The sequence below is a fragment of the Phanerochaete carnosa genome (genome assembly GCF_000300595.1).
Source record: "Phanerochaete carnosa HHB-10118-sp unplaced genomic scaffold PHACAscaffold_5, whole genome shotgun sequence".
NCBI lineage: Eukaryota > Fungi > Basidiomycota > Agaricomycetes > Polyporales > Phanerochaetaceae > Phanerochaete > Phanerochaete carnosa.
In genome coordinates this window covers 3,530,725-3,557,694 of record NW_006767632.1, presented here as the reverse complement: position 1 = coordinate 3,557,694, position 26,970 = coordinate 3,530,725, and the positions used below count along the sequence as shown (strand labels likewise).

The 26,970-nt window shown below is 46.9% G+C and overlaps 5 protein-coding genes and 3 non-coding genes across 8 annotated transcripts; 3 read left to right on the top strand and 5 right to left on the bottom strand.

Annotated features, from left to right (window-relative positions):
* Positions 1–9,430: 9,430 nt before the first annotated feature.
* On the top strand, positions 9,431–9,763 carry PHACADRAFT_29067 (uncharacterized protein; the record flags this gene model as incomplete). Its single annotated transcript, XM_007395196.1, has 1 exon — positions 9,431–9,763. One exon carries the CDS (start codon positions 9,431–9,433, stop codon positions 9,761–9,763), a length of 333 nt encoding a protein of 110 aa, XP_007395258.1.
* A 5,336-nt stretch (positions 9,764–15,099) lies between these two features.
* PHACADRAFT_t75 lies at positions 15,100–15,188 on the bottom strand. The gene has a single exon. It is a non-coding gene; the product is annotated as a tRNA-Trp (tRNA).
* Positions 15,189–15,271: 83 nt separating this feature from the next.
* PHACADRAFT_122298 (glycoside hydrolase family 5 protein) lies at positions 15,272–19,202 on the top strand. The gene is made up of 5 exons (XM_007396339.1): positions 15,272–15,708; positions 15,758–15,857; positions 15,906–18,601; positions 18,658–18,724; positions 18,777–19,202. The coding sequence occupies exons 1-3, from the start codon at positions 15,374–15,376 to the stop codon at positions 18,096–18,098; spliced, it is 2,628 nt and encodes an 875-aa protein (XP_007396401.1). The 5' UTR covers positions 15,272–15,373; the 3' UTR covers positions 18,099–18,601; positions 18,658–18,724; positions 18,777–19,202.
* Positions 19,203–19,612: 410 nt separating this feature from the next.
* Positions 19,613–19,698, bottom strand: PHACADRAFT_t74. The gene has a single exon. It is a non-coding gene; the product is annotated as a tRNA-Arg (tRNA).
* Positions 19,699–20,337: 639 nt separating this feature from the next.
* On the bottom strand, positions 20,338–22,091 carry PHACADRAFT_257172 (polysaccharide lyase family 14 protein). Its single transcript, XM_007396338.1, has 3 exons — positions 21,350–22,091; positions 20,895–21,293; positions 20,338–20,837 (listed from the first exon to the last, which is right to left on the bottom strand). Exons 1-3 carry the CDS (start codon positions 21,975–21,977, stop codon positions 20,755–20,757), a joined length of 1,110 nt encoding a protein of 369 aa, XP_007396400.1. The 5' UTR covers positions 21,978–22,091; the 3' UTR covers positions 20,338–20,754.
* Positions 22,092–22,661: 570 nt separating this feature from the next.
* Positions 22,662–23,592, bottom strand: PHACADRAFT_29063 (polysaccharide lyase family 14 protein; the record flags this gene model as incomplete). Its single annotated transcript, XM_007395195.1, has 2 exons — positions 22,662–23,095; positions 23,154–23,592. The coding sequence occupies 2 exons, from the start codon at positions 23,590–23,592 to the stop codon at positions 22,662–22,664; spliced, it is 873 nt and encodes a 290-aa protein (XP_007395257.1).
* Positions 23,593–24,790: 1,198 nt separating this feature from the next.
* On the top strand, positions 24,791–24,861 carry PHACADRAFT_t76. The gene has a single exon. It is a non-coding gene; the product is annotated as a tRNA-Gly (tRNA).
* Positions 24,862–24,883: 22 nt separating this feature from the next.
* PHACADRAFT_209596 (uncharacterized protein) lies at positions 24,884–26,859 on the bottom strand (the record flags this gene model as incomplete). The annotated part of the gene is made up of 3 exons (XM_007396337.1): positions 24,884–26,584; positions 26,640–26,774; positions 26,840–26,859. 3 exons carry the CDS (start codon positions 26,857–26,859, stop codon positions 25,717–25,719), a joined length of 1,023 nt encoding a protein of 340 aa, XP_007396399.1. The 3' UTR covers positions 24,884–25,716.
* Between the last annotated feature and the right edge of the window lie 111 nt (positions 26,860–26,970).

Here is a 26,970-nt window from a genome sequence, read left to right as displayed (position 1 = left end):
AGATTTGGTTTTCCCAATCTTTTCTTTTCAGGGTTCACTAGGTTAGCCTTTCAACCAAGCTATCCTGGTGTTTGTGGGGGACTAATTCAAAGACCACCTACTAATCTGCTTGAATACTTTAAAGCCTTACTTGCCTGTTTACAAGGGACTTTTAAGGAATCTTAGAAGATGGGCTGTGAGAAGGTTTGGTTTGTAGCTTAAGAACTTAGCTACTTGGGTTAGTAGAATAGGGGTTTTAGATAAGTAAAATAAGAGGGTAACAAAGACAAGTTAATGTCTTGGTTAACTTAGTAAGCTTTGGCTAGTAAGGACAATTTAATGTCCTTAGAGGATTTGTATAACTTGAAGCAGTCTGAAGCTTCCAATTTAGAGTTGAAGATCAAGAATAGAATTAATCCCTTTACTGCTAGTCTAATTACTGTAAGCTCTACAGGAGACGTACCACAGTTTCAAATAATGACGCCACTAGCTCTCGCAGTCTAGGGTTAGTCAAATAGTGAACTCGTGCACTATACCAAGGGCATTTCCCTTTAGGTTATTTGAAAGTCAGAGGCTCTACTGTGCTTAAGAAATTTCCTAGGCTTTAAAGAAAGGAGTCTATTCTCTGAGAGCTAAAGAGCTCAGGGGATTAACTGCAGGTTTGCTGCTAGTTGAATCTTTGAGAGTGTGTGTGGTGCTTGGTGGGTTGGTGGGTTGGTGTCTTTTGCTCTCAGAGAACCTCTACTATTTATACCTTTCAGCCTGTTGTTCCTTAGCCAATAGCAAAACTGGCTCTTCTATTCTACTGTAATTACTAAGCTACTTCTACTTTTATTAATAAGCATTTGTCTGTATTAGTCAGCCTTCTGTCTGTTTTACTAATGTATTGGTAAACTATTACTAATGTTTGTTAGAGTATTACTATATTTTGGTAATTCATAGCTGTTGAGCATAGACCCTTACTAAGCATAGTTTTAGATTACTAAGAAGCTGAGTTATATTATTAGTCATTGATTCACTTTTAGTAAGCTTGAGTGTTTATGCTTACTTTGCAGCTCTGAGTAAGCAGTTTCTTTTTGATTTGAATACCTAGCTTATTCCTTTAGTTTTCCTATAGTTATAGTTATGGTGCATGACAGTGCGCGTAGCTACAAAGGGGTGTCGAGTTTGCTCGATAGCTTTCTAACAACTAGTACTACTGGTACGAGTTATATACAGGTTGTGTAGTACTCTATTAAGGCTAAAATCTGAGCTATATTAACTGTCAGACTGTGCGGATACTGTAACACTATTATTGTTTTACTCAAAATATGCCACATTTTTGAAATATTCATAACTCTGCAAGGAGTGGTATAACTGATCTTTATTATTGGTGATATATAGTAGCCCCATGTATAGACTAATGTATAAATTTTACAGTATACCCTCTCTCCTAATCAGTGCATTACAAGCCCAGCTATATTGGCTACTCTGTGCTGCATAATTCAGAAATTGGGAGTATAATGCTGAAAGCTTGTACAAGCTTGTACTGCTGCATATTACTTAGGCAATACTAGTACAATATAGGGATGTGTGGTAACAGTCTGTTTGTTTAGCTGTTCTTGATATACCCAATGACTATACAGTAAGGATGTGGGCCAATAATGTAACATAGCCTAGAACTTCTTGGGATGCACAGCATTTCAGCTACAAAAATAACAGGAGTATACCACCCATCTATAGATTGTTTACAAATAAAATTACATTTTTCTCACTGGTATTTGTGGAGAAACAGATAGATCAAAATTGAAGCAGATTCCGAGAAAAGCAACAACAGTCTCCCGGTGCCTGAATGACTGGGCAATTTATGTAGCTTAAAAAATAGCCTTAGTATAGTGTAATATGATACATATACAAGTTGTGCTGGTAGTAGTAGCCATTAGCAAGGTTTTGAGTAAACTCGATATCTCTTTGTAGTCATGCGCACTACTTTTGTCGGTCACTGTATATAAGTAGTGGTTGAGAGTCTGGTCCAGTTTGGTCTTTTTCAAAAATCAAGTAGGACCAGCATCTGTTTATGCAGAACCAGACCAGGGCCCAGTCTTGGTCCTGTACAGTCCTCCTTGTGGTCCAGGACCAGTCATGACCAGTCTAGAACTGAATTTGGTCTATAACCAGTTCAGACCAGCTTAGACCAGTCCTCCCCCAGTAGATATTGTACAGACTGATAGGTATTTACTTAGGGCAACATGTGATGATTTACAAGTGTACTAACAATATACTATGCTAATTTCAGGAAAAGTCAGCCATAAGGCTGTACTACAGTGATTTGCCTAGCTCAGCTTCAAGCTGGCACACCAATGATGTTAAGCCAGCCAAGCCATGCTGGCAAGCCATGGCTTGAAATATTAGACTTACTACTATATCCAAAATGTTTGGAATGCTAATTGCAGACTTGCTTTCAGTTTGACAACTTAGAGGCCCACACACTATGTTCAGCTCTGAATCAGATTTGGACTCTGCCAGGGAGAAGGCTTTGGAGGGTGAAGATATAGATGAGCTAATGGACATCAACAATGTGCATTGACAAACTGTCAAACAACTCATACAAGGACATGTTCAGCAAGCTGCTTTTGTTGCAAAGCCTAAGCCCAGACACCATTGTAGCATTCACACCACACTCTCATCTGAAGTTTCGCAGCAGCAGCATGCACATGCTGTTCATCTTGCACACGACCTCAGATGACATGCAAGCATGGACAACACTGTCCATGAGCCAGCTTCCACTGTCAAGCATATCCACCATGAGTGAGTTTCTCTCGAGCCAGTCTGAGCCAGTCTGATTCAGCTTAAGCCTGCCAGCTACTCAAGCCTCTGACAGCCAGCTGGTCACCATAAGCAGTGAGGCATGTGCAGAGCCAATGCTCTCTCAACTGGCCCCTGTATCTTATGCTTTCAAATACAAATGTCATTACACAAAGTAGCTAATTGTATCTTTTAATATACAGTAAAATCAGCTACATGCTGTAAATGCTCATTTATGTATGTGCAGAAGCTGTGGAACTGTTAGCAAGGTCAATCTATGGCATCTGCCTAATTAGGACACAAGCTGCCACTTAAGCCAAAGCTGAGCCACTGGCTTATGGCTTTCAGCAGCTTGCAACTTGGCTTGTGTTCTCACAAGCCTGAGCCTGACAAAGCCAAGCTAGGCAAATTACTAATCATGTAACCTCTTTTAAATGAATCTAAATCAGAGTTTTAAGCAATGAATTGATCTATGCCTAAGTTTCCTGTATACTCAGATAAGTCTACAGAGACATGGAAGCCATTCAGAAATTAAAATATAAATATACATGGGCCAGTAGCTAGGCTAAGTGCTTCAGTTTACTATACTTTCTATCAGTCCAAGACTGGACTGACGTAGAACTGGACCATACCCAGTTCTAATCAGTCTAGTCTCAGTCCAAGTCCTGGTCCTGACCAGTCTTTAGAACTGGACCCTCAACCACTATATATAAGTACATGAGTTCAACTAGTTCCTGTATGGCAGTCCAAATCTCTTCTCTGATTTTAGTGGCCTTTGTGTAGTTGAAATGATAGAAGCTCTTTGTTGCATGCTTTGAGTTCAGTGATGTTTGTATGGTTAAGCTGATAAGAGTTTCTTATTGTTCCCACTTTGAGTTTAGCAGCCTTTGTGTAATTTAGCTGATGGAAAATCTCTTGCAGTATATGCACTGATCTTAGCAACTCTCATGTAGTGTAGTCAGTAGGAGCTCTTTGTTATTACATTCTGAGTTCAGTAACTCTTGTGTGGTTGAGCTGATAGAAGACCTCTGTTGTTGCTTTACACCTACACATACATCTTTGATCTTTTTACAAGGTAGCTGGTAAGCTAATCTTCTTTGTTCTCAAAAAACCTTTTTCATCTTCAAGAACATTTCCACCTACTTGTATCTTTCTTATTCTTCCTGAAATGCTGAGGCAAAACCAACCTAAGATGTGGCCCATCTAGTGCAAATAGTGCTTAAAAAGAGATTCTAGCCCTTTAGCATCTCTTCTTCCCTTCTTCAGCTTATAAAACTTGTTAAGGCCATTTATGCAAGTTACACAAATATTAAATACACTAAGAAGCTTTTAAAAAACTGTTCTGTATGAGGCAGAGAAGTCATGCTGAAGTTAGAGCTCAATAGCAAGACATAAACATATATACTCATACTAAGCCTGCTACAGCACCAATGAAAAATTTAATCAAGTAGAGCCACCATGTTAGGCATGTAAGTCAAGGTTTATATACTCTTGGAACATCTATTAAAGACCTGTATGCCAAGCTATTCCAGACTTCAGTTGGTTTCAAGCTTTACCTGGGAGCTTCTTTCTTCTCTGTATCAGAACATAGCATACTCTACAAAACTTCAAACTGTTCTTTTCAAGATTAAATTCTTCTAAGATCATAATACCAAATTCTTTAACTTCTCAGATTTACTTCTAACTTGCTTAAAGTCACAAGTCCAGGTTAGCTCTGGATACACTAGACTTTCACTTATACAATGCTCAGATCTTTTGCTGACTACTTCAATTCATCTCACTTATACATTAAAATTATTAATACTTTGCTCAGAAACTATTCAGAATCTCTGCCTGCTACTTAGGCTTCTAATCTCAAAACTAATTAACCTTCTATATAGTGTTGGCTCCAAATGTGATATGGCAATTTTAGAGCATAAAAGGTCATAGGTCAAAATATCTCTCTTTTATTTACTATGTAGAATTGTTTTACAAATACAACAAACAACTTGAAAGAGCAAAGAATCAGAAAAAGCCAGAAACTGAGACAGAAGCCTGTCAAAGTGCAGAGAATCCCTACATGTTAGAAATGTTTGAAGCCCTTGCATATGCTTCTAACAATATGTAGTATGTGTGTATAATGCCTTGAAAGCTATAGTGGCTTTTGAAAGGCTTTCAACTACTTTTCAAACATAAAAACCAGAGCACAGCAGAAATAATATAAGATTATAGTCTATAGCAGTTCAGCCTACTACAGAATATGTATTAATGTTATATCTAGGCATATATGTATAGAACAAAATGTATGAGAATCATACAATGCAAAAGATAGAAGGAATTGAGTTAAAAATACTTGCCCCTGCAATGACAGCTAAGAAGTGTGAACTGTACTATCAAATGTATCTAAGCTAATATTAGTTATATCTCTGTATGGCCACCAATACATTGAAGAGTGTTTGTGAATATTTTGATGAATTTACCATGTGTTACAGCATGCAGTAGCTAGGCTAACCTTGAGAACAGCAGCAAACATGTTTTGAGCATCACAAACGCCATAAGCACTAGTGTCAACAGTATTCAGATACATCAAATGGTGCTTTCACATGTCACAGATTATATCCGCATTTTAGCAGATTTATCTGGAATTGATCGGAAGAATGACAGGCTTGCAATCGTGGCACCATTTTTGCTTTTGAGAGCTACATCCAAACCTTTGCTATGCCATCCACCCCAAAAGAAGTCCTTATGTGGGAGGGTCTTTACGTACATCTACTATACATGGTATAAAGAGGTGTGCAAGCAATGTATTTGATGTCAACACTCTCTGAAACCAGTCAAAAACACAGGCTCCTGACTAGTGCTTGGGGGCGGCAGCTTTTTTATCTGTGCTATTGATTATCTACTCATTATCTTGTAATTACTATTTTGGTATACTATGTCAGCACTTTTTGTGTCATCTTTTGAAAGCTCACCACTCTCAGGTAACTGGCATAAATTATTTAGTGCCATCAATTGGCAGCTTTGGCAGACCTCAAGAAACTTTCTCGTTGCTTCTATTTCTCGAAAAAAGGGAATGGCACTTGCTCGCCATCCTCAACCCTAGACTGGGAGCTTGAGAGAGGATATGTCATAGAAATGATGCTCAGGCAATAAAGATTCATTTCAACACTTGCAGCATGAAGATGACCTGTTAACACTTTGAGTGAATCAGCACATGCTTTGTTCAAGTATGATGAGTTCATTGTCAGAGTCATCTCAGGGCTGTGTCATTGTAAGGAACAGAGCATCACAGTCTTTAATTTGGCGAGACAGAGGTTAAAAGGGAGAGGAGCACAAAGAAATTAATTCCTTCAAGATGCACAAAAGCGGTGTGTGCTGGCTAGGTCAGGCTGTGATGTGCACTTGGGGTGTCTACTTCAATGCCATTTCCTGCAGAGGCCTGCAGCCTTTGTTCCCGTAGTATTGCTTGTTGCCATACACAGAAAGTATTTTGCACACTGCCAAATCATGTTGCTAGGTTGTCTACACTTTTTGCTTGTGATTACTTATGCACTACTCCCACAAGCTTGCTCTTGCCCACTCTCAAAGCCTCAGTCTGCAAACTTCAGCTCACCTTCATTCAGCTTTCCCCTTCTTTTGCATGTCATTTTGGCCAAATTCACCAAAATTTCATTATATAATATAATCTCCTCACTCTAGAAGAAGCCTGACTTTTGGACAACAATGAGACTGAAAGCACACTCTCGAGCTCCCAGTTTAGGGTTGAGAATGGCAAGCAAGCGTCATTCCCTCTTTTCAAGAAATAGAAGCAACGAGAAAGTTTCTTGAGGTCTGCCAAAGCTGCCAATTAATGGCACTAAATAATTTATGCCGATCACCTGGAGGTGGTGAACTTTCAAAAGATGATGCAAAAAGTGCTGGCATAGTATATCAAAATAGTAATTACAAGATAATGAGTAGATAATCAATAGTGCAGATAAGAAAGCTGCTGCCCCCAAGTGCTGGTCAGGAGTCTGTCAAAAACATGTAAAACAGCTCACATTAGCCTTAAAAGGACTCCAGAGGCCTCAAAACACACCCAAATAAAGACCAGGCCCTCTAATGTTTAAGCGCCCGTGAGGAATGGTAGTTCACGTATATCCACCTGCACATCTGGCAAATCTGCAGGTAGGTATACGTGAACCGCTATGACTAAGTGTTTAGGAAGGCCTTTGAGGCCTGATAGATTCACAAAGCTCCCTCTCCTCCATTAAATTCCTAATAAATCTGCGATATGTGAAAGCACTGTGCGATATGTTTTGATGGTTGAGCTACTAGCATTTAATATGCTAAAATGGGCACAAACATGCTTACTGCCATGCACAAGGGTATTCCTTCCATTGTAAGCTGCATACATGCTGTAAATTCACCAAATTATTTACAAAGACTTATAAACACATTGGGAACCATGTTAAGATATATGAACACCTAATTTATAGTTCTAAACAGAGTGGAAGTGGTGAGGAAAGCAGATGGTACTTAAGCGCTTATGAAGCACCTATTTGTGTATGTTTGCCTGCTTTCATCTCTTCATATCTCCTCTTCAAACATTTATAATGTTATACATGTATATATATTCTTGATTGTCTTATTCAGCTCTATTAGCTCATATAGCATTCATTAAAATGTGCCCACATCTGAGAGTGCACTTCTGCACTTTAGTTTGGCCAGCACACATGAAAGACAGTACTGCTACACAGGCACATCTAATTTTTACATCTTCTAATGGTTACATGTAGGTAGATGTATGCTAGAAGTATCTATATCCCGAGTTTCAGCTCAATACATGAAGTGTGGAAGGCTATAAAAATCAAGCAAGTTTCACTTCAAAGTTTGAAATAAACCCTAACCCAAGTTTGATGAACCAGTGTAGTGTCAATACACTTCACATTCCCACATCTTTAGTGAAGTTTTATGACAGTGCTGAAAAGCTCTCAACTCTCAAAGTGCCAATCCAAATAGGATGATTCTTCATTACATTCAGAAATTGTAACACCTTGGCACTGCGACACCTTCATGATGTCAGAGATGACAAGGTGCTGCCTGCAGATGAGGATGACTGGGGCAAGCAGATAGATGAGGTTCACCGGTAACACATCTCTAGTGAAGGCTTTGTCAACAGAGTGTCAGATTGAATGCTCGAACTGGTCATTGCTTTATCCAATGGCCAGAGATAGGTAGTGTATATTTATATGCTCATTGGCTACAGACTGTGCAAGTATACTAGGACTAGTAGCAGCCATGGCCAGAGCTCTAGAGCCTGAGTTCATCACACTGGTGTGGTGCCCACACAAGGCCAATGCTACCTGGGTGGTGTTGCAACTAAACAGCTTAAGATAATGGGTAACTGGTGGGGAGTATGGATATCGGACACTTAGTAGCTAGTGTAGGCCCATATGTACCTCATAGTTGTACAGGCCTTTATAAACATGCAGAAAAAAAAAGCCAAGGAACAGTTCAAAATCTGTCTCTTCTAGCTGTGTACATCTGCCATTCAGCTCATGTGCTCAATTTTTAGGCTGACGAAAACCAATAAATATGTCCACATTGCAAACTCTTCACTCATGTTGATCTGTCACCTGCACGTTTTCTCTGAAACATGGCCAAGCTTTTCAATCACGTGTACATCCACTACCCACTCTTTTATTTCCCACCACAACTCACATCTGTTATATCAGGCATCATAAACACACTGCCTAGCATGATTTTGAGCTGAATATGATCAAACCTGGCAAACCATCTACCATGCTTTATTGTCTGAGCAACTGCTGCAACTTCAGATGAGCTGCTGCCTTTGCTTGATAGCATGGCTAATATCCCACCAGTGTCAATAACGCTGTTCACAAGATCCAAGAGCATTGTCTCTCGAACAGCTGTCTGGACCATGCTCTCTTCTGTCAGCTCAAGGAGATGCATGACAGACACTACTTGAACTATTGTTGCAATGACAATTCAGGTACGTCTTCAAACCTCCTTCACTTCTGTGCCTCACTGGCCACTTTGTGCAAGCTCCCACTCAAAAACCAAAGAAGAAGGTAGGACATGCAATGTTTGTTGTCCCACCAGGTATATTATTATTGCCTCCTTTCCTCTCTTAGTGCTCACAACAACTTACACACAGAAATCATTCAACAAGTTGAGAGTGGAGTCTCCTTCTGCACAAATATGTCCAACACTGAAACTCAGCTCTGAGCACTGGCAGCTCAGGTGACACGTTCTCTTCTCAGATTTCAAGCCCTCATTCTAATTTTACCAGGCCAAGCTCAATTCTGATGGAGTTGCCACAAATGAGCTTGTGCATGCTGTTAACACAGTGGGCAACATTTCTCACCACATGCTTACTTTGGGCTCAATGGGCTCTGCCTTAATGTTTGACGTACCGGTTGTCTCTTTTTCTGGCAAGGAGTTTCAGAAAAGAGAGCACAGAGAGCAATATGTCAAAAAGTAGTCGTTACATGTCCTGTACTAGTGTTAAAAGCAACAACTTGCAAGGCCTTTTCTGACAAGTGCACATGCAAACAATCTGGGCATTTCAGGGTCCAAGTGATCCAGTGACTTGTTGTGCAATGTGTGACCAATCTTTGTGTGACTTGTTTAGGGTATTGTGCAGTCCAAACATCTCTTGCCTTCTGCCACCAGTTGCTACTGCATGCGCGCTTCCTTTGCCAATGCATATAACAGCACATCAATAGCTCTGATGCCCAAGCAAGCCAAGAATGCTGAGGATACTAACTATGGTGACAATAAAAAGGCCAAGAAGGAGTGCTATAGCAAGATGAGGTACAGTACCGTCACCTCTTGGCTTGCCACTTATAGGCAGTTTTGCTATAGTTCTATGACTAAGCCTGCCACATACAGTCTAATGCATCAACTGCAAACTGCCGCCAAAATTCTCATCAACGCTAGCAACTCGCAGCTAATGAAATACCTACAAAAGACATTCTATTTGGAAGGTCTTCTTGCAGACAATGTCATTGTCTAAGTGGTCCACAACAGAAATGAAGCCCTTATAAAAGAGGTTGCCCAACTTGAGCAAAAGGTTGGCATCCTACACCTACACCAGCAAGTTGTTGATCTAGAAGCCAAGTCTGCCTTGGCTATTCTTTTGCCTGACACAAGTATTGGCTCATCCTTCAGCCTTGCAACTGTCAGTGTATGTCCTATCTTCCTATCTACCTTTTCTCACTTACCCAAGAACTCAGAATATCTCCAGTGTCAACTCTAACTTTGTGTGCTCTGGAGGCAGCTCTGCATTCAACTTATCTGCAGTTGATCCCAATTTCAACATTTCTGTGGTTGATCTCAATCCCGACTTCTCTGCAGTTGATCTCAATCCCAACATCTCTCAGATGCTCATGTCTTTTGGCAACTTTCTGGCTTCCTCAAGCTCTCTGCAGTTCTAGCTATATGCTATGTAAAAATGCTTGTACCCCTCTTTCCTTTTTATATATGCATACTCTGCTGTGTTTCTCCAATGCTATCAGTTGCAGCAAGCAGTGATTGAATCAGACCTTGTGGCAATCTGGTTTGAGCAAGCAGTGTTGGGAACTTGTATGGTGTTTGATGATGTGGACTTGAACATGCTGGATACATTGTCCCAGGCATCAATCAGCAGTTTTTGTACTGCACAAACATAAAGATCCTCTGTTGAGACAACTGACACAGGCCAAGCATTGACGTTAACAGTGGGCAGAAGTGCTGCTGCTGCAATGCAAGCAGCTGCTCGAGCCACACACGGAGCATTGTGCCCTCTTCATGCAGCTCACGTGTTACCTGTAGCATCCCCAGCTTGAGCATGTTCTGCAATGCGCTGCTGCTGCTGCTGCATCTCCATAGCACACACACAGATGTGCATGGGACAGAAGAGTCCTCACGCTATTCTACGGTGGTGTGTCCAGCACAGACTTGCTTGTGGCCTGAGCCAGTAGAGCAGCCACTTTGTGTCTTTGTGGGTGGCTCATATGGCAACTCTTTGTCCAGGCAGGAGTTTTGCATGCACATCAACACAAAACTCATTACCTAGCTTAGAAGTCAGGGCAAAGAAGTATAACCAAAGAGCTTGCAAAAAATTAAAGATAGATAAGCTATTATTATTAAAAACACTGAGGTGTATGATGCTAGCAAGCGAATTAAGGATTATGCTCTCTGCCAGGAGGTGGTGGAAGGCTAGGAAAAATATCCTGCTCAAAGGCTTTGCATGTGTCAAAGTTAGTGATAAGTACAGCTCCTTTCTGGGACTGATTGCTTGAGCCTTCTCTTTCTCATCTCTGGTGCATCTTATAGATTCAAATGGCAATTCAGCTGACTGAAGCATGCTGACCTGGGTGAACCAGACTATACTGCCATGCCCACCTGTCTTATCATTCCACAGCATGGAATTATCTGGTGTAGGGTTGGCATTTACGTTTGTAGTCACCACTTGAATGTCTATATAAAACTGAGAATATCAGGCTTATTAAAGGCAGTGCAATTGCTTACCATCTATGAAAACATCAAAGTGCAGAAAAATTGCAAAGGGAAAGATTACCAGCAAGCCTGCAGGAACTTTAACAACTATTCTTGTCTTCTAAATCACCAGTCAAATTTAGCAGCAAGTCTCTGGGCAATCTAAAGTAAACCATTCAGCCAGAAGAAAAAAACAGGGTGATCAGTGCTTACAGCCTTCATAGCAGTAAACAAACACAGCACAAACTAGCAGAGCACTATTTTTGCTGTCAACATGGGGTGTACACTTAACGCTAGCAGCTGGCACACACAGTGCATTGATGCAAAAGTTCCAAAACAGCCCAAAGCTGTTTGGTAGGTTGTAGAGCTCCTTGAGCTTCTGTACACAGTTCTGTAATCTCTTTGCAACACCAGGGAAAGCTTGAAAAACAATGTCAATTATCCAACCTCTGCTATAGTCACTTTCAAAGCTCTTTAGGTGGGGTAAAAAAGAGGACTCATGAACGCCAATGCATAGCTTCAGATTGCTGCAAAGAATCATAAAACTCCTTAAGGTTTTTTACATAATAACCAGAAACTGCAGGTTCCTTAGAAGAGCTACATCAGATATATTCGTCTCTTTAAAGAATTGTACTCACTCTCTTATTTTGTCTATTGCAGTCCCAAATAAAGAAATAGTGAGGTCCTCTGTAATTATATGATGACATGCCTTCCTTTCTATTTTGTTCACATTGCTCACCTAGCTTGGGAACCTTTTTGTTGAGTGCATCCAAGATTGGAGGCATTCAGAATAGCAGGTTGGTTCTATACAGAAACACCTGCCACTTGCCATCAGCAATGCATGTGGATCACTGGGATTGCCTGCCAAATGTTAGTAAAGTGTCACTTAAGAAAATAAAAGTGCACACACTGAAAATGGACCAAGGTGAAAACTCACAGGGCCTCATAAATGGAGCCATCTTCATAAGCTTTGCGAACAACACTCAGAGTGTAGCAGTTGCTTGCTGCACCCACCCACCCAAATGCTGATATGTGTATGCAGTCCAGACCCAACAATGAATTGGTTGCTGCATAAACCTCATTCTGAGAGGATCCAAACTTCTTGTGCAGCCCAGCTTTCCTGCGCTCCTTTTGCTTCTCTGCCTAACACCAAGTAGTGGCACCAGAGTCAGCAGATGCAGCTTGAGGGCAGCTCTGGAACAAAGTATATGCTAAGCAATGCTATATCAGTCTTACATTTTATCCAATTACAGACTGCTGTTGCTTACCATTGCCTGGTTCATTGCAAGCCTCTGAGTAGACTTGAGCCTCCTGCTTTGTGTGCTTAGGCTCAAAACTCAGAGAAGTTAGACTGGGACAACTGTGCTTGAAGAAGGATGCTAGCCTGAAGGAGAGTGTTAACAAGGTTCTAGTCCACTCATAAAGACTCCAAACTCCCACCTTTCCACAGAGTAAGCAAAATCTACTTTGCAGCTTTGATTGTGTGGCAACATTGACCTACCTCTTCCAAGCACATCAAGCTGAGCTGCTTGTCTGGCAGTCTCTCTCACTGTCTGCTCAGCCTTCAGAGCTGCCTGTTCAGCTCTCTCTTTTGTCACCTGCTTAGCTGTGACAGCAGAGATTCCAGCTCAGAGATGCGAGCAAGTAGAATGTCACTCATGTAGCAAGAGCAGAACAGCAAGTCTTCACTAGCTCTATAAGTGGGACTGCAAAAAAGTTGTCAAACACAAAAGGGTATAAGCAAGAAGCTACACTTACTAATTTGCAGTGAGGTTTGCATGCAAGATTTTGCACTGCAAAGCACTGCCCTCAGGGCTTCAAATAGTAGACATGATACCATGTTCACTGCTGAAAAGAGGGCATGCTTGCAGCTGGATGTGGAGTGTGTGCTGACAATTGGAATTAGAGGCCATGGCTTGCAGAAGCCTCTAGTGCAGATCTTGATACGAGTTGAGGGCAAAGAGGTGGAGGTAGTTGCAGTTGTTGGAAAAAGCAAGCATTGCAGCAAAGGCGATTTGGCCTGCAGTCAGGTAGCAAGAACTTGACTGAGGTTGCTGCAGTGGGCCCCGATTGGTGCTTGGCACACCAGTGCTCACTGTCTCTTGCTCTTACTTACTGCTGAGAAGTGTCAAAGCAGTAAGAAAAGTGAAGAGACAGCTCATGGTTAGTATGCAGAAGCAAGATTAAAATGCGACCTGCAAGTGGAAAAGTGAAGGCAGCTGCTGTCACAAGAGACACAGGCTTTGTAATGAGTACAACTCAGCCACAGTCAGGCAGTAAGAACTTGGTTGAGAATGCTGCAGCAGGTCCTGAGTAGTACTTAGCACATCAGTGCTCACTGTCTCTTGCTTTTACTTGCTGCCAAGGAATGTCAAAGCAGCAAAAAAAGCAAAGAGACAGCTTGCAGTTGGTGTGCAAAGCAAAGTCCTAGCATAGCCCACAAATGAAGAGGCTAGATAGTCACAGTTGTCAGAAAGCATGGGTTATCACAGCAGATGCAGGCGCATTTAGATAACAAGCAGCGAGGGTTGCTGTGGCACATACAGGAGCCCAAAAGTTTGGATGCCGGATGTTGGTGGTGACCAAGAATGTGTCAACAGAAGATCTTGAGCAACACATCAACAGAACGCTGGACGATGTGCAAATAGAATCAAGCACGTCAATAGCAAGACTGACTCTGGCCTGCGCTTTGCATCGTGCTTCTATGCCACCACTAACCACACTGCCTGTGTGTATACAAACAGGAGTCATGGCAGAACATCGCATGAACCACAATGCCACCAAAGCCTAAGGGTGAGCTGTCCGGCCATCTATCCAGCACTTTAATAATCCAAAATGATATATTGAGCAGACATTGCAGGCACCTTGAGATGCCTTGGAATAGAATGTCAATGTCTCTCAATGCTAACATTCTTTAATTAAGGGCTTGCGATGTTTGGATATCATTGACGCCTTGATTTGCCTTAAAAGGCATTTCAAGGGGTGTTTTATTTTTCCAACATGACAACAAAAAAGTGAGGCCAGAGTGACTTGAACACTCAATATAAAAGCTGTTCTCCAGCTCTCAGATGCACATGTCACTAGGTAACCTTTTGGCTTCCACTCTGCAGTTCGAGCCATCTGGGATTCCACTATGTAGTACATGTAGCTCTGCCCCTCACAGTGTTATCACTTTTGTATGTTACTGGCTAAGCACACACCTCAGTCATCTGTCTCATAGATAGTCTCTAGCCTACCACTACAGATCACTACCTGCACTTGCACTCTTGTATTGTAGACACATTTGTCAACTATACAGCTCAGTCCCGTTCTCTCATGTCTGAGCACCTCTCAATGAAGACTGCCAAGTTCATGATCTTACATGTAAAAATACATGTACCCCTGTTTCCTTTGCATGTATACCTACTCCTTCGTGACTCTCTAATGCCATAATGCTAGTAATTGAACTGGATCTCATCATGATCTTATTTGAGCTGATAAATGGCATTGGGAACTTGAATGATGTTTGGTGACAGACTCGAGCAAGGTAATCATTGTATTAATTCAATCGACAGTATCAGCTTTACATGTGTTGTCCTTTCTTTCTATCTGCATGCAAAAAAGAGACACATATGGTTTTGTTTCAAACAGACATATCATGACGAACCTGTCGAGTGAGTTCGACCAGCAGACCTGATAATACAGTATAGCACAAACACAAGCATCATAGCAAAATGATGGTATCACGAAATAAGCGCTGAAAGCTCATGATAGTTATTTTAGCTGATACCCTCTGATTCTGCTTTCCCAACACTGTTTCTACAACATAATTGCATGCAAAGTCATGAATGTTCTGAATATTCTACTCTTTTACACCTAAAAAGATAAAACCACTGAGGCCAGAGTGACTTGAACACTCAACCTTCTGGAGTCACATGACCGCATGACTGGAATCAGACGCGCTACCGTTGCGCCATGGCCCCTTGATATGATTGTGATACACGTGACTATATACGTAAAGAATCAGAATTTGGATACTTCATTCAAATCTAACTTCAATACTGCGGTCTAGCAGCAGCTTTATTCTCCACCTCCTTCACGACCTCATCGCCAAGGACGACACTGGCGACCTCCGAACTTATTACACTGGTGCTTTAACGACCTCACGATGCCTAAAGTACCATCTCTTTCTCCAACCACGGGTCAGCCGACGCCGCCGTACTACATCCATACCACCGATACCCACTTTGTTGACAACGCTGGCCGTTCTCTCCTTTTGCGGGGCATCAACCTCTCGGGCTCAAGCAAAGCACCCTACGGGAAGCAATCACAAGTGCTCGGCGGTCTTTGGGAGTCAGGCGAGGACGGGAGCGAAAGCTTCGTGAATAGACCGCTAAATCTTGACGATGGTTCCGCCGACGTACATCTCTCTCGGTTGAAGGGCTGGGGCTTTAATATGCTGCGATATGTTGTTACCTGGGAGTCACTGGAACATGCAGGACCGTAAGCGGCGCTCCGATACTGATTTAAGGCTTGGCTGACACTTTTCTAGAGGACAATATGATCATGAGTTTATGGATTATGTGGTGCGCGTCCTGCGGAAATGCAAAGAGTATGACTTTAGGGTCTACCTGGACCCACATCAAGATATTGTACGTGGCTCAGTCATTCATTGCAAGCTCGCGCCAACCGTTTTGTAGTGGTCCCGTTTCTCTGGCGGGTCAGGAGCGCCGTTCTGGACGTTACCTGCGTGTGGTATCGACCCAAGAAACTTCACCGCTACCCAGGCAGCCATCATACACTGTGAATACCCGACACCTGCAGAACCCGACCCTGCGAAGTTCCCCGCTATGACCTGGAGCACCAACTATGGCCGCTTTGCAGCCCAGACCCTCTTTACCCTGTTCTTCGCCGGTCGGGATTTTGCTCCGAAATGCGTCATCGACGGCGTTAACATTCAAGACTATCTCCAGTCGCATTACATTGCTGCCATGGGTGAGCTTGCCGATCGCGTACGTGACGCAGGCGATCTTCTCGACGAATGTGTCATCGGCTGGGACAGCATGAACGAGCCCTACGAGGGCTTGTGTGGCTATCCCGACCTCGATGTGTACCCTACCGAGCAAACATCGACCTTGAAAAAAGGGTCATTCCCGACTCCCGCACAGTCTATGCGCTTGGGTATGGGCCAGAAGCAGACGGTGGATAGTTGGGCTTTTGGCACGTTCGGTCCCAAACGGGATGGCACAGTCACCATTGATCCTCATGGGTACAAGATGTGGGCTGAGCCTGAGACCGAACCGGGCGGTGTGCATCCGAAATGGGGGTGGAGACGTGATCCGGGTTGGTCCCTTGGGATCTGCATATGGGCACAGCACGGTGTCTGGGACGTCGAATCCGGTTACGTGGTCGTGCCTGACTACTTCAAGGCACCTCCTTCTGACCTGGACCACGAAGTCGTCTTCCTCGAAGATTATTGGCGTCCACACTGGCAGGCATTCGCCGGGCGGATGCGGAAGTCTCATCCCGAGGCGATTCTCTTCGTTGCCCCTCCTGTATTTGCGCCCCCACCACCGATATCTGAGCAGGACCTCAAAGGCCGCTGCTGCTTCTCGACGCATTACTACGACGGCCTTACGCTCATCAACCGACACTGGAATTGGTTCAACGCCGACGCGTTGGGGCTACTGAGGGGCAAGTACAAGTCCCCCGTGCAGGCCGTCAAACTAGGCGAACGCGCGATACGTCAGTCGCTGCAGGAGCAGCTCGGTGTCCTGAAAGACGATTGCAAGATCCTCGGGTCATACCCCACGATCATCGGCGAGATTGGTGTGCCGTTCGATATGGACAAGAAGCGTTCGTACGGCTGGACTGATGACGGCAAGTATCGTGGGGACTACACTAACCAACAGAAAGCCCTTGACGCGAGCTTGAACGCCGCTGATGGGCCGAACGTCTTGAACTACACGATTTGGACGTACTGCCCCGATAATTCGCACATGTGGGGTGACGGCTGGAACCTCGAGGACCTGAGCGTGTGGAGCGTAGACGACCTAAGGGTGAAGGAGCAATATCAGATGCAGACTGCCGAATCTTCATCCGCGCAGCTCTTGAGCAGCGTTCCACCCCCGGCAATCGGCAGGGCACCCGTGTCGGACGAGTCGACGCTGACGCTGACGACGCTGGTCCCGAAGGACGAGATGAAGCAGCGCATAATCAACACGCTCGAGCCCTGGGAGAACGCCTACGATTTCCTAACGGACGGCGCACGCGCTGTGAAGGCGTTCTGCAGGCCATACCCGCGCGCCGTCGTTGGTGTCCCCGCGGACATCGAGTTCGACGTCAAGAAGGCTGCCTTCAAGCTCACCGTGCGCGTTCGCCCAGAGGACCTGCCGCGCCCCGAGGCGCTCGTTGCGCCGCGCTCGTCGGGTGATTCCTCGACGCTCGCGTCCAATGGTCCCGAGAAGGACGAGGCACTAGCCACCGAGATCTATGTGCCGCTCGTACACTACGCTAGCGACCGCGTCATCGCCCGATACAACGGCGAGCAGTCCGTCGACGACACCCCAGAAGGCGATTCATGTCCTTCCTCGCCCGTTGCCTCCGATCCGGGATCACGCACCCCTTCTATATCGGATCTGTCAGCGTCATGGAAGTCTGCGGCTGCGGACTCGGGCACCCCGCTCGCACTCGAAGTCGAGGTTTCTGACGGACGATGGTCTGTCGATGGTCAGCTCCTTAAGTGGTGGTATCCTGTGCCATCACCGTCGGAGGGCGAGCGGACGTGCACCATCACCATCACCCGCATCGGCGGAGCGATCAAACTCGCCGGGGAGTCATCCGGGACTTGCAGTATTTGGAAGCTACTTGCGAATTGCTGCCCCTTCATGTAATACAATCTATGTGTAGTTCTGTGTTTCTCCTTCTCTCCGTGCATCTTATCGCTCACAGTATTCATGACTCTCACTCCGGACTTCTCGCATCGCTTATGTATGATCTGCAATAGTACTTTGGTTTAGGACTTTTTAGTACGCATTGAAATTATTCGGAAATAGTTATATGATAATTAGAATGGGCCTGTGGGAAGCGCATACAGTGAAGGTGTCCAAAATGTGCGAGACAGTGCGTCGTGGAGAGACAGAGAGCAAGATCCGCTCTCGGCTTAAGGGGTTGATAGTATCATAAGGGTACCGGTACAGCCTCAGCTAGCGGCGGCGACGACAGTCGCAGCTTCCTGGTCTCGCCTCTTCTTCTCGAAATACATCCAAGTAATGACAATGAGGTCGAGCATGTGCAGTGCGGAGGCGTCGATTTCCAGGGCCGGCTTTGTGCCAGTCAGGAGGCTCTTGTGTCGGAACTTGGCGATAGTTGCGCCGTGCCCATCGTCCGTCTCGAGCTGCATGTAATGCGTCAGTGTCGTAAAGAGCGAATGATTTGGAACACTGGGCGTACATGACATGACTTCCAGCCCGTCTTCCACTTGTAGGACCTTCCGTCCGGCCCTACGAACGAGCGTGTTCTTCGAGTCAGGTGAGCCCATGCATCTGCGGCGCGTAATGTAGCAGACTCACCCCCTAAGCATGCTGTTCTTATGGAGAAAGCTGTCAAAGTCCAACATCTGACCGTTATATACGAGCTGGGAACTCCGCCATGAGTGCCAGTGAACTCTGGCGAGCTCTTGCGATCCTCCGGTAGGCCAGAGACCCCCATGGCTGAGGGTATATTTGGACACCGTCGTCGTGCGACCCGTCAATCTGCGCGGCGTCGAGATTGAGTACAGCACACGGCCGTCAGAAGTGGAGAGGTCAGCGTTCGTGGGGCTGTTGTGCGAGAGAAGGAGCTCCATATCGTGCAGAATGTCTGTGGGAGACTACTCACCAATGACTTACCAATATTGCGCTTTATGAATGGCTCGCGGGCGCATGCAGCTGAAGGTTCGTCCAGCCTCGCACCACGGCCATCAGCGGCATCGAGGACAAGCATGACTCGCAGTCACTGCGTCGTCACCGTGGCTACAGCCATTCATTAACCTACATCAGAGAGGGTCATTGCTACGCAGAGAGTGACGACATGCCGAAGAGATCGGAGGCTTGAGTCGTAGCTTTGTCCCTTGAAGGCTTCTTGCATACAGTCGGCCTAAAGTACGGGCTACGGCCTTTGTCACGACCGGTGAGTCTTAGCCTGAGCCAAACCTGAGCTCCGATATATGCATTACCGAACCGTGACAGACCTGTGCTTGTCATACCCGGTGTGTTAGCGTCTTCGGGTAAAGTGAGCAGCCCTGCCTGGCTGTTCTCGACCATACCATGGGTTTGCAGGTCTGCTATATTCATTCAATCTCATTGTTTTCGGTTTTTTCTTCTTCTTCCTATGCTGCCTCACGGTTAAAGGCAAAAAGGTATCCTGCTACCGACGATGGGACTCGAACCCACAATCTTCGCCTAATCCTACCATAGTAGGAAAGCGACGCCCTAGCCATTGAGCCACGACGGCGTCCCATTATTGCACATTTAAGTGCTATCAGCTGCGGGCGTAAAGTACCACTAATTGGCGGGTTGTCGTCTGCGTTCATTCAGCACCTGCACAGTGCAAGCATACGGGTTTGCATGATATTGAGACCAGCTGTTATTGATACCGTTCGCGTACCTTTAAGAATCGTGTATAAGCTAGAGGTGGATCTGTTTGTGGGTCCCCGCCTCTCGCCTTCCAGTTCGAAAAAAGATGTGGATGTCAGGGCGGAGTGGACTAGTAGACATCAAACTGCTGAAGCTACAGAACGACTCCTCACGGCGAACGTCCACGCATTTGCACTTCCTCACTTGTCTAACTAAGCAGTCTAGAGGATATCTGAATCTGGCAAAGGGCTGCACGACGAGTGAGGTCAGGAAGGCTAGCAGAACTCGTAGTGGAACTAAGGAAAGCTCCGCAGCGTCCTCATCTAGCCTCCTACCTTTATACACTCCGGGCAGCCAGCTCCTGTGCGAAGATTGCTAAATTAGATAGATGAAATAGTTTGACTTCCTCGGTCTGATCATCCAATTCTGGCAAGGAGCATACCAAACATGGTAACTTCGCAACATCGGCCACAGCGAAGACAGAGGTCCCGCCTGAGACGGGAAGAACACGTTGACTAAACCTGAAGTGTCTCGATGGAAGCTACAGATCATACTGCGACGCGATGGGGCAAATGAAAGCAATAATTAGAGTAACGAGGATGTAGTACGTGAGATAGAGCATGACTATCAACAAGCCAACGTACTTAGAGAGCTACTCGACATCTCCGCGACACCGTCAAGGGCCGCGGCGGGCCCGCCCATCTTGTGGGCAGACCTAGGACAATGTACGCCTCTAGCGCACACGGGACGTCCTGCGGTCGGTAACAAGGACACCGGTGAAAGACGACATGAACCAGCACGGAAAGCATGAAAGCATGAAGACTGTGGGGACTGCGTGTGTGTGCGTGCCAAAGGATTGACTGTTGATGATGTTGTGTCGTAGGATTGAGCTGGTCGCGTAGCATTGGAGAGCGGAAGGGCAGGTGATTACGCTCTACAGCTTCTCGGTGATGGCAATCGTAAAGTCGCGGAAATACGTGCTCTGGTCCTTTGGCGAAGCATAGTTCTGAGTGGAACCTGTAAAAAAATGCATCAGTGTCACACAAAAATGACGATGAGTTTGGTAGCACCCACCACCAAAGAACGTCTGCATCATAAGACCTCGGATTCTGCCAGCATCGCTGTCACGAAGGACCAGGCCGCCAACGTTGACAACACTCTGGCCGTTAGCCCAGAGCTGGAGCTCGCCGTTCTGCTGGCCAGCATCGTTCAAACGGACGCGCATGCTGATCGCGGTTGACTGGCCGGCCTCGAAGGTATACGAGCCGCGGCCAACAGAGGCGCCATACTCGTCGTTGCAGGTAGAGAAAGGCGCTACATTGCAGACGGCGTCGTTCGCATCGTAGGCTGGCGGGAGGTAGGTGTACATCTCGCCGGCACCGTTCGTGCGCCACATCAGACGCGCCGAGAAGCAGCGATTATCGCGTTTTCCGCCCGAGCAGCTGAGTGCAATCTCATCGGAGTCACCGCCGTCTGCATTAAAGTAGGAACTGAACGGGAGTCACAACTTAAATAATAATTGGACATACAAAGACCGGGAAGCTTGCCGCCCAGGTTGAACTCGAAGCCGTCCTCGAAAAAGACAGAATAGCCGAGGGTGACCTCCTTCGCGGTAGTGAGGTCGACGTCAGAAGGACCGGGGGCATAGAAAGAGAAACCACCCTGAGGGCTGTTCTGAAAGTTCCATGACCCCTGGGGGTAGGTGGCCTTCACCGAAAGCTGACCATCGGGAGCAGGTACGTAAGGGTGCGGGAGCGCGGTAAGGTCGTTCGTGATGCGGAAGGTCGAGTCGCTCAGGGGGAGAGGCTCCGGAGCAGAGGGCGCGGTCGACCAAGTTTCCAGGATATTGGCGATTGGCGCGAGCGCAGCGAGGTCGGTGTGGAAAGAGAGCGTATCCGAGGTCTGGATGGCGGCAGCGGATGAATGAGTAGATGACGCGGAGTGTACGCTCGAAGTGGTCCTGATTTCGTCGTTATTGGCCGTGGGCGAAGCGGACTCGGCGGAATTGCTCGCCGATGTAGCGATGTGTGAGCTGCATGTCCGTTGGGAGTGAGCATGCATGCGGTGGTGACGGCGGTGAATGGCTTGCGCAGAGCGGTGAGCAGAGACCGAGGCCGCAAGGGCAAGGAGGGTAGCGATCGACTTGAGAACAAACATTACGACCAATACAAGCAACGTAAATGAGAGTTGGTAGCGAGAGAGTGACAGCAGCACAGCGGCGACGAGATAAGAGGTGAGGAGAGTAAGGACAGAGGTCGACGCAGTCGACACGACTGAGCTCGAGGGCAAGAGAGCAATGTCCAAGGACAGCCTGGAAAAATTGGTCCCTCTGCCATTATATTACCCCGCCTAGCTGTACGCCACTCGGCAATCAGGTCTTTTTGTTTGTTCATCATCGATCCACCCCTCGCGTCGCCAAGAAAAACCTTATTTCATGCTGGGGATGCAGCCCAGGTTATCGCATTGTGATCACTTCGGACGAGGTACATTGATATAGGTGCAATACATGATGATACAAGGACGACGTACAAAGGAGCAGCTTGTGCAGGGTCGTAAACAAGTAGGAGTGAATAATTACAACAATCGGAACGCCACATCGGCTTCGAAGGCAAGCATCGGCCCTGAAAAGCAGATGGTGGCAGCCACAGAAGGACAGGCTGATCAGACAGTAGATAACGATAAGAAACGTCGAGCTAGCATTATTATCCCTCGGTGGTTCTGAACGCGCCGGTACGCTGCTTCACAAGGTCTCTGTGATAGCGATCGAGAAGTCCGAGAACCAAATGTATTGATCCACCGGGCTTGCCCAGGAGGAATCAGAACCTACAACATGGGTATTAGCTACATGGCTACGCTGACATCATCAAAAGTCTCACCGCCAAAGAAGGTCTGCATCTGCATACCGCGGATGCGTCCAGCAGAGCTATTTCTGAGGACAAGGCCGCCGACGTTCACGACGCTTTTACCTCCTACGAACAGCTGCAGCTCGCCGTTTGCCTGTCCGGCGTCGTTCAGACGGACACGCTGCGCAACAGTCGTCCGTCCGCTGGTCGTCCAGTTGTACGACCCGCGGCCGACCGAGGCACCATACACGTCATTGCACGTCGAGTACGGCGGGATATCGCACACCGCCTGGTTCGCGGAGAAGTCTGGCGGAAGGTAGGTGTACAGCTCGCCCGCGCCGTTCGTGCGCCACATCAATCGCGCCGAGAAGCAGTCATCGTCTCTGCGCCCGCCCGAGCACGATACAGCCTCGCTATCGCTGTTTCCACCGTCTATGAACACCGATCAGCCACGAGTAGTAGTGTAGTGTCACGGTGAAAATGGACGTACAGAGCCCAGGCACCTTCCCACCCTTCACGAAATCGAAGCTGGCGGGGAAATACGCCGTGTACCCGAATGTGGCTTCCTTGGCAGTCGTGAGATCGACACTCGTGGGCCCGGGAGCGTAGAACGAGAACCCGCCCTGGGGGCTGTTCTGGAAATTGTACGAGCCGGCGGGATAGTACGCCTGCATGGACAGCTCGCCATCGGGTGCGTCTACGTATGGGTGCTGGAGCGCAGTAATCTGGTTGTGTGGGCGGAATGTGGAATCCGCGAGAGGCAGAGCCCCTGGGATCGACGATGATGTTGTCCAGTAGCTGAGCTGGGGCGACACAGGGAAGAGGGGACTCGAGATAGATGTCCTGGTCGTTGATTTACCGGCAGGGCGTGCGCTGGTAAAGGCGGCGGCAATGAGGAAGAGATGTGCTATCCAGAGGGAAGTCGCCATTGTAGGCCTTGGCTAGCCATAAACGAGGCGGTGAAGATCCTTTATACCATTGGCCCCATACCGAGGTTTTGCCTCCGAAATGTTGTAGGGGGGACGGAAGGCGGTCTACAGATACGCACCATGCGTACTTCGAGGAGTGAAAACAGTAATTGACATAAAGGTTATAGTGGTCCTATCCGGTTCTTGTCAGAGAAGTAGATGCTCGGCCGAACTCAGCGCGTGCTTGTAGCCGTTTGGGGCACCCTCGGAGCGACGATAGTGCACACGAGATCCCATTCGATGCAAAGTCTTCTGCAAGCATCCGGCTTAGTACGGGAGACGAGGGGAAGGGGGGCAAGGCGCACTCGTCGCCTGACTTGCGTTGCAACGAAGAAGTACGCCCCTCCGCGCGGTCTGTGGCCACTGACCCAGTAATGAGTTCTGCATGAAGTTAGCAGCGCTTGAAACAAAGCATATCTTCAACATGCGGACGACAAACACTTAAAAGAATGCTTCGAAGCGCCGTCTCGGAACTGTGCCGAGCTCAAATTCACTGACCAATGAACCTGCACGTTCAAAGGAAAACCTGAGAAGCCAGCTTTGGGAAGCGGAATAACGGAGTCGAGCGTTCGAAGGGAGCGGGCCGCGACTCGGTGCACGGCAGCCGCACCGGACTGGCAGAAACCACCACGCCCCCACGAGGCAGGGCTGTAGTCTATGGGACACCATGAGACCGCCATGGGTAGATCGGAACACGGACGTCGGTTCTCTCCGTACGTTCATTGCATATAGGTCCCTGCAGTCAACTATCCCTCATCGATGAAGAAGGAAAGACCCATCGAATGCAAGCCGTAAGTATGCAGCTAAGATCAAAGATAACGTACCGCCATGGAAGATGGACAACAGTTGACCAAAGTCAGGTAGCAACATATCCATAGGCAGCGGCGCATCAAGTTTAAATTGGCTCCATTTTATACCTGAATAGTGTTTGCTCAAACGGCGGAGGGGTCATCCTGCAAGCTTAAAGCAAGTATTGCAACGCGCTAAGCTAAAAGCAATCAAAGAGATGTACCTGTGTCATTGATATCTGCTAGTAGTAGGTTGCGAGGTTGAGAGGTCCAAGGGTTGTTGACGACAGCTGCCATTAACACATCGGCCAACTCCGAGGTGTGTGTGTCATCGACCCAATATCAATTATATCTCATAAAAAATTATGTCAGCATTCATGGTGTAGCGGTAACATTGGGTCTTCCCATGGCCTAGCTCCGGGTTCGACTCCCGGTGAATGCACTTCTTTTGCCCTCACCCTCCCTTTTGGAACCACGGTCAAGGCTTAAGTTGCAACTTGCCACTGGCAACTGGCAACTGAAGCCTTGAGGTATGTATTGTATGACGACTCACCGTTGGAGTTCGATATGCCTAGCAATAGAGTTTCGTCAAATGATATTTTGGCGAATTCCAAGCCGAAAGATGCGACAGCCCGGGCCTTCGTCCTGACACTCTTGTGCTCATATTTGTTTCAGTACATTGCGCGCAGGCTACGGGCTGTAGCTTACCCGGTCCATTCTCGGAAACGACAAGCTTCTAATCACAGAGATCCAGACGTCTTCGACAGTCCGCGATGAAGAGACACGCGTGTGTAGTCCAGGGAATTGCGTAACGGGGGCGCAACACCCTTCGACTGGAAGAGGTGGGGGTGGGGCCAGCTTGTGACACTAATATTAACCCAACATGCTGGCCCTGGGTTTTGTGCAACGTCTCGCAGGATGTGAACACCACCCTGAACGACATACACATTTGTTCGCGTCGGCGAATCTTACAGGTGGCCGTGTGTTGGAGACCGCGCCATTAACATAGTTACCTGCAATTCTCTGCAGCACGATAGCTCTTCTCGAGGGAAGTGAGTCGAGAAGGCATGGGAGCAGCCATAGGAAGACTGTGCAGTACGTACTTGGTGTATCGAGACTGGGAAGTGAGCTATTTCGTGCGGACCTTGAGATGTGCCGTATCAATGCAGCGTATGTAATCTAGTAACTGTCTTGTGAATAGGTAGCTGGTAGAGGTCGAGGCCTCTTTCTATAAGCATACGCGTATAGGTATTCTACGAGCTGCAGCTGTATATGCCTAGATTTACAGACTATTTGCCTACTGATGCTCGCTTTCGAAAATCTCATGGAGCCAAGCTATAGCTTCCTCTGTGATGTCCTTCCACTCGATGTCGCGCCCCATCTTCTCCCTAGGAATGATCTCGAAGCGGTCGCCGGCCCACGTTCCCGTCGTAAGCCGATCTGATATGTTCTCTGGCATAGAGCAATGGCTGGTTGTGGACCAACAGATGCGGGAGAAGAGAACCAGGCCAAGGTCCAGGTACGTGTCTACCTCCGAGCTGTCGTTGCTATCGTCTGTGTTGGGTCCCACGCACGCATCGTTCCTTACATACTCTCCCTTTGATAGGTTGCAGAGCACCAAGTCTTTTGCATAGATGTCGAGTCTAATATCGGCATTACGGATCGCCATGAAAACGGTGTTTACCCTTTTGCGGTCCGCTGAGGACAGGAGCCGGGACAATAATTTATACTGAGCTTTAGAGAGTTTGAGAGGCCACCGGTCCGAAGGCCTGACGGACTTGTAAGTCTCAGAGACGCACTCGTAAAATGAAGCATCCTCCTCTTGGGTGTCGGAGGCGTCTGAATCCTCTCCGTAGACTAAGTAGGTGTAGGTCGCGGCCTGTGCTGATATTTCTTCTTCAACGCTCGCAGGAAATTTCCTACAGTAGTCTCCGACACATAGAATGCGGTGGCCCGCCCAGGGACCAGGCTCGGGGACGGCGAGCTCGCGGAGACGGGCTTCTCCAGCGACACCTAGGATGTTGTGTGTGACGCACAGAAAGATGCAGGACATTAGGTCGTTAATCGCGTCGAATATCATACGAAGTAGCTCGTTCGGAAGGCGGACTATCCTTGACGTGGGTGATGGCTTTGCGCTCTCTAAGACAGCGATCTCTTTGTCTGCCCTGCGCAAGCTTGTGAGTCACCATACTCCTCGACCTGTCGCCATGATTTGCATACCAGATATTCGAAAAGTCAATATCTCCTGACCAGTGTTTCATGAGCAGCTCCGTGAGATTCGTCTTCGAAGTCCAGAAGGACTCTCCCAGTTTCCCACCAGCACCCGATGTTGTCTGCCGGGCGTCGACATTTGCGCTGGCGGCGTGAATACAAGCTATGGTTAACAGCAGTTCGTTTCAAAGACTTCTGGAGAGGCTCACATCACCCAATACTGGCCCATAGTATGCTGAAGACTGCACGGGAATCCGCTCGAACGTTTCAAGAAGAATGACCGCAAGACAAAGGGAGGTAATAATATGAGAGAGCGTGACTTTGAGCGTCAGTTCTTATT

Coding starts and splice junctions, on each gene's coding strand:
- PHACADRAFT_122298 (XM_007396339.1), top strand. CDS start 15,374: ATGCCTAAAGTACCATCTCTTTCTCCAACCACGGGTCAGCCGACGCCG. Junction 15,709..15,757: donor TCACTGGAACATGCAGGACC/GTAAGCGGCGCT, acceptor ACACTTTTCTAG/AGGACAATATGATCATGAGT. Junction 15,858..15,905: donor TGGACCCACATCAAGATATT/GTACGTGGCTCA, acceptor ACCGTTTTGTAG/TGGTCCCGTTTCTCTGGCGG.
- PHACADRAFT_257172 (XM_007396338.1), bottom strand. CDS start 21,977: ATGTTTGTTCTCAAGTCGATCGCTACCCTCCTTGCCCTTGCGGCCTCG. Junction 21,294..21,349: donor CGGCAAGCTTCCCGGTCTTT/GTATGTCCAATT, acceptor ACTTTAATGCAG/ACGGCGGTGACTCCGATGAG. Junction 20,838..20,894: donor GATGCAGACGTTCTTTGGTG/GTGGGTGCTACC, acceptor ATTTTTTTACAG/GTTCCACTCAGAACTATGCT.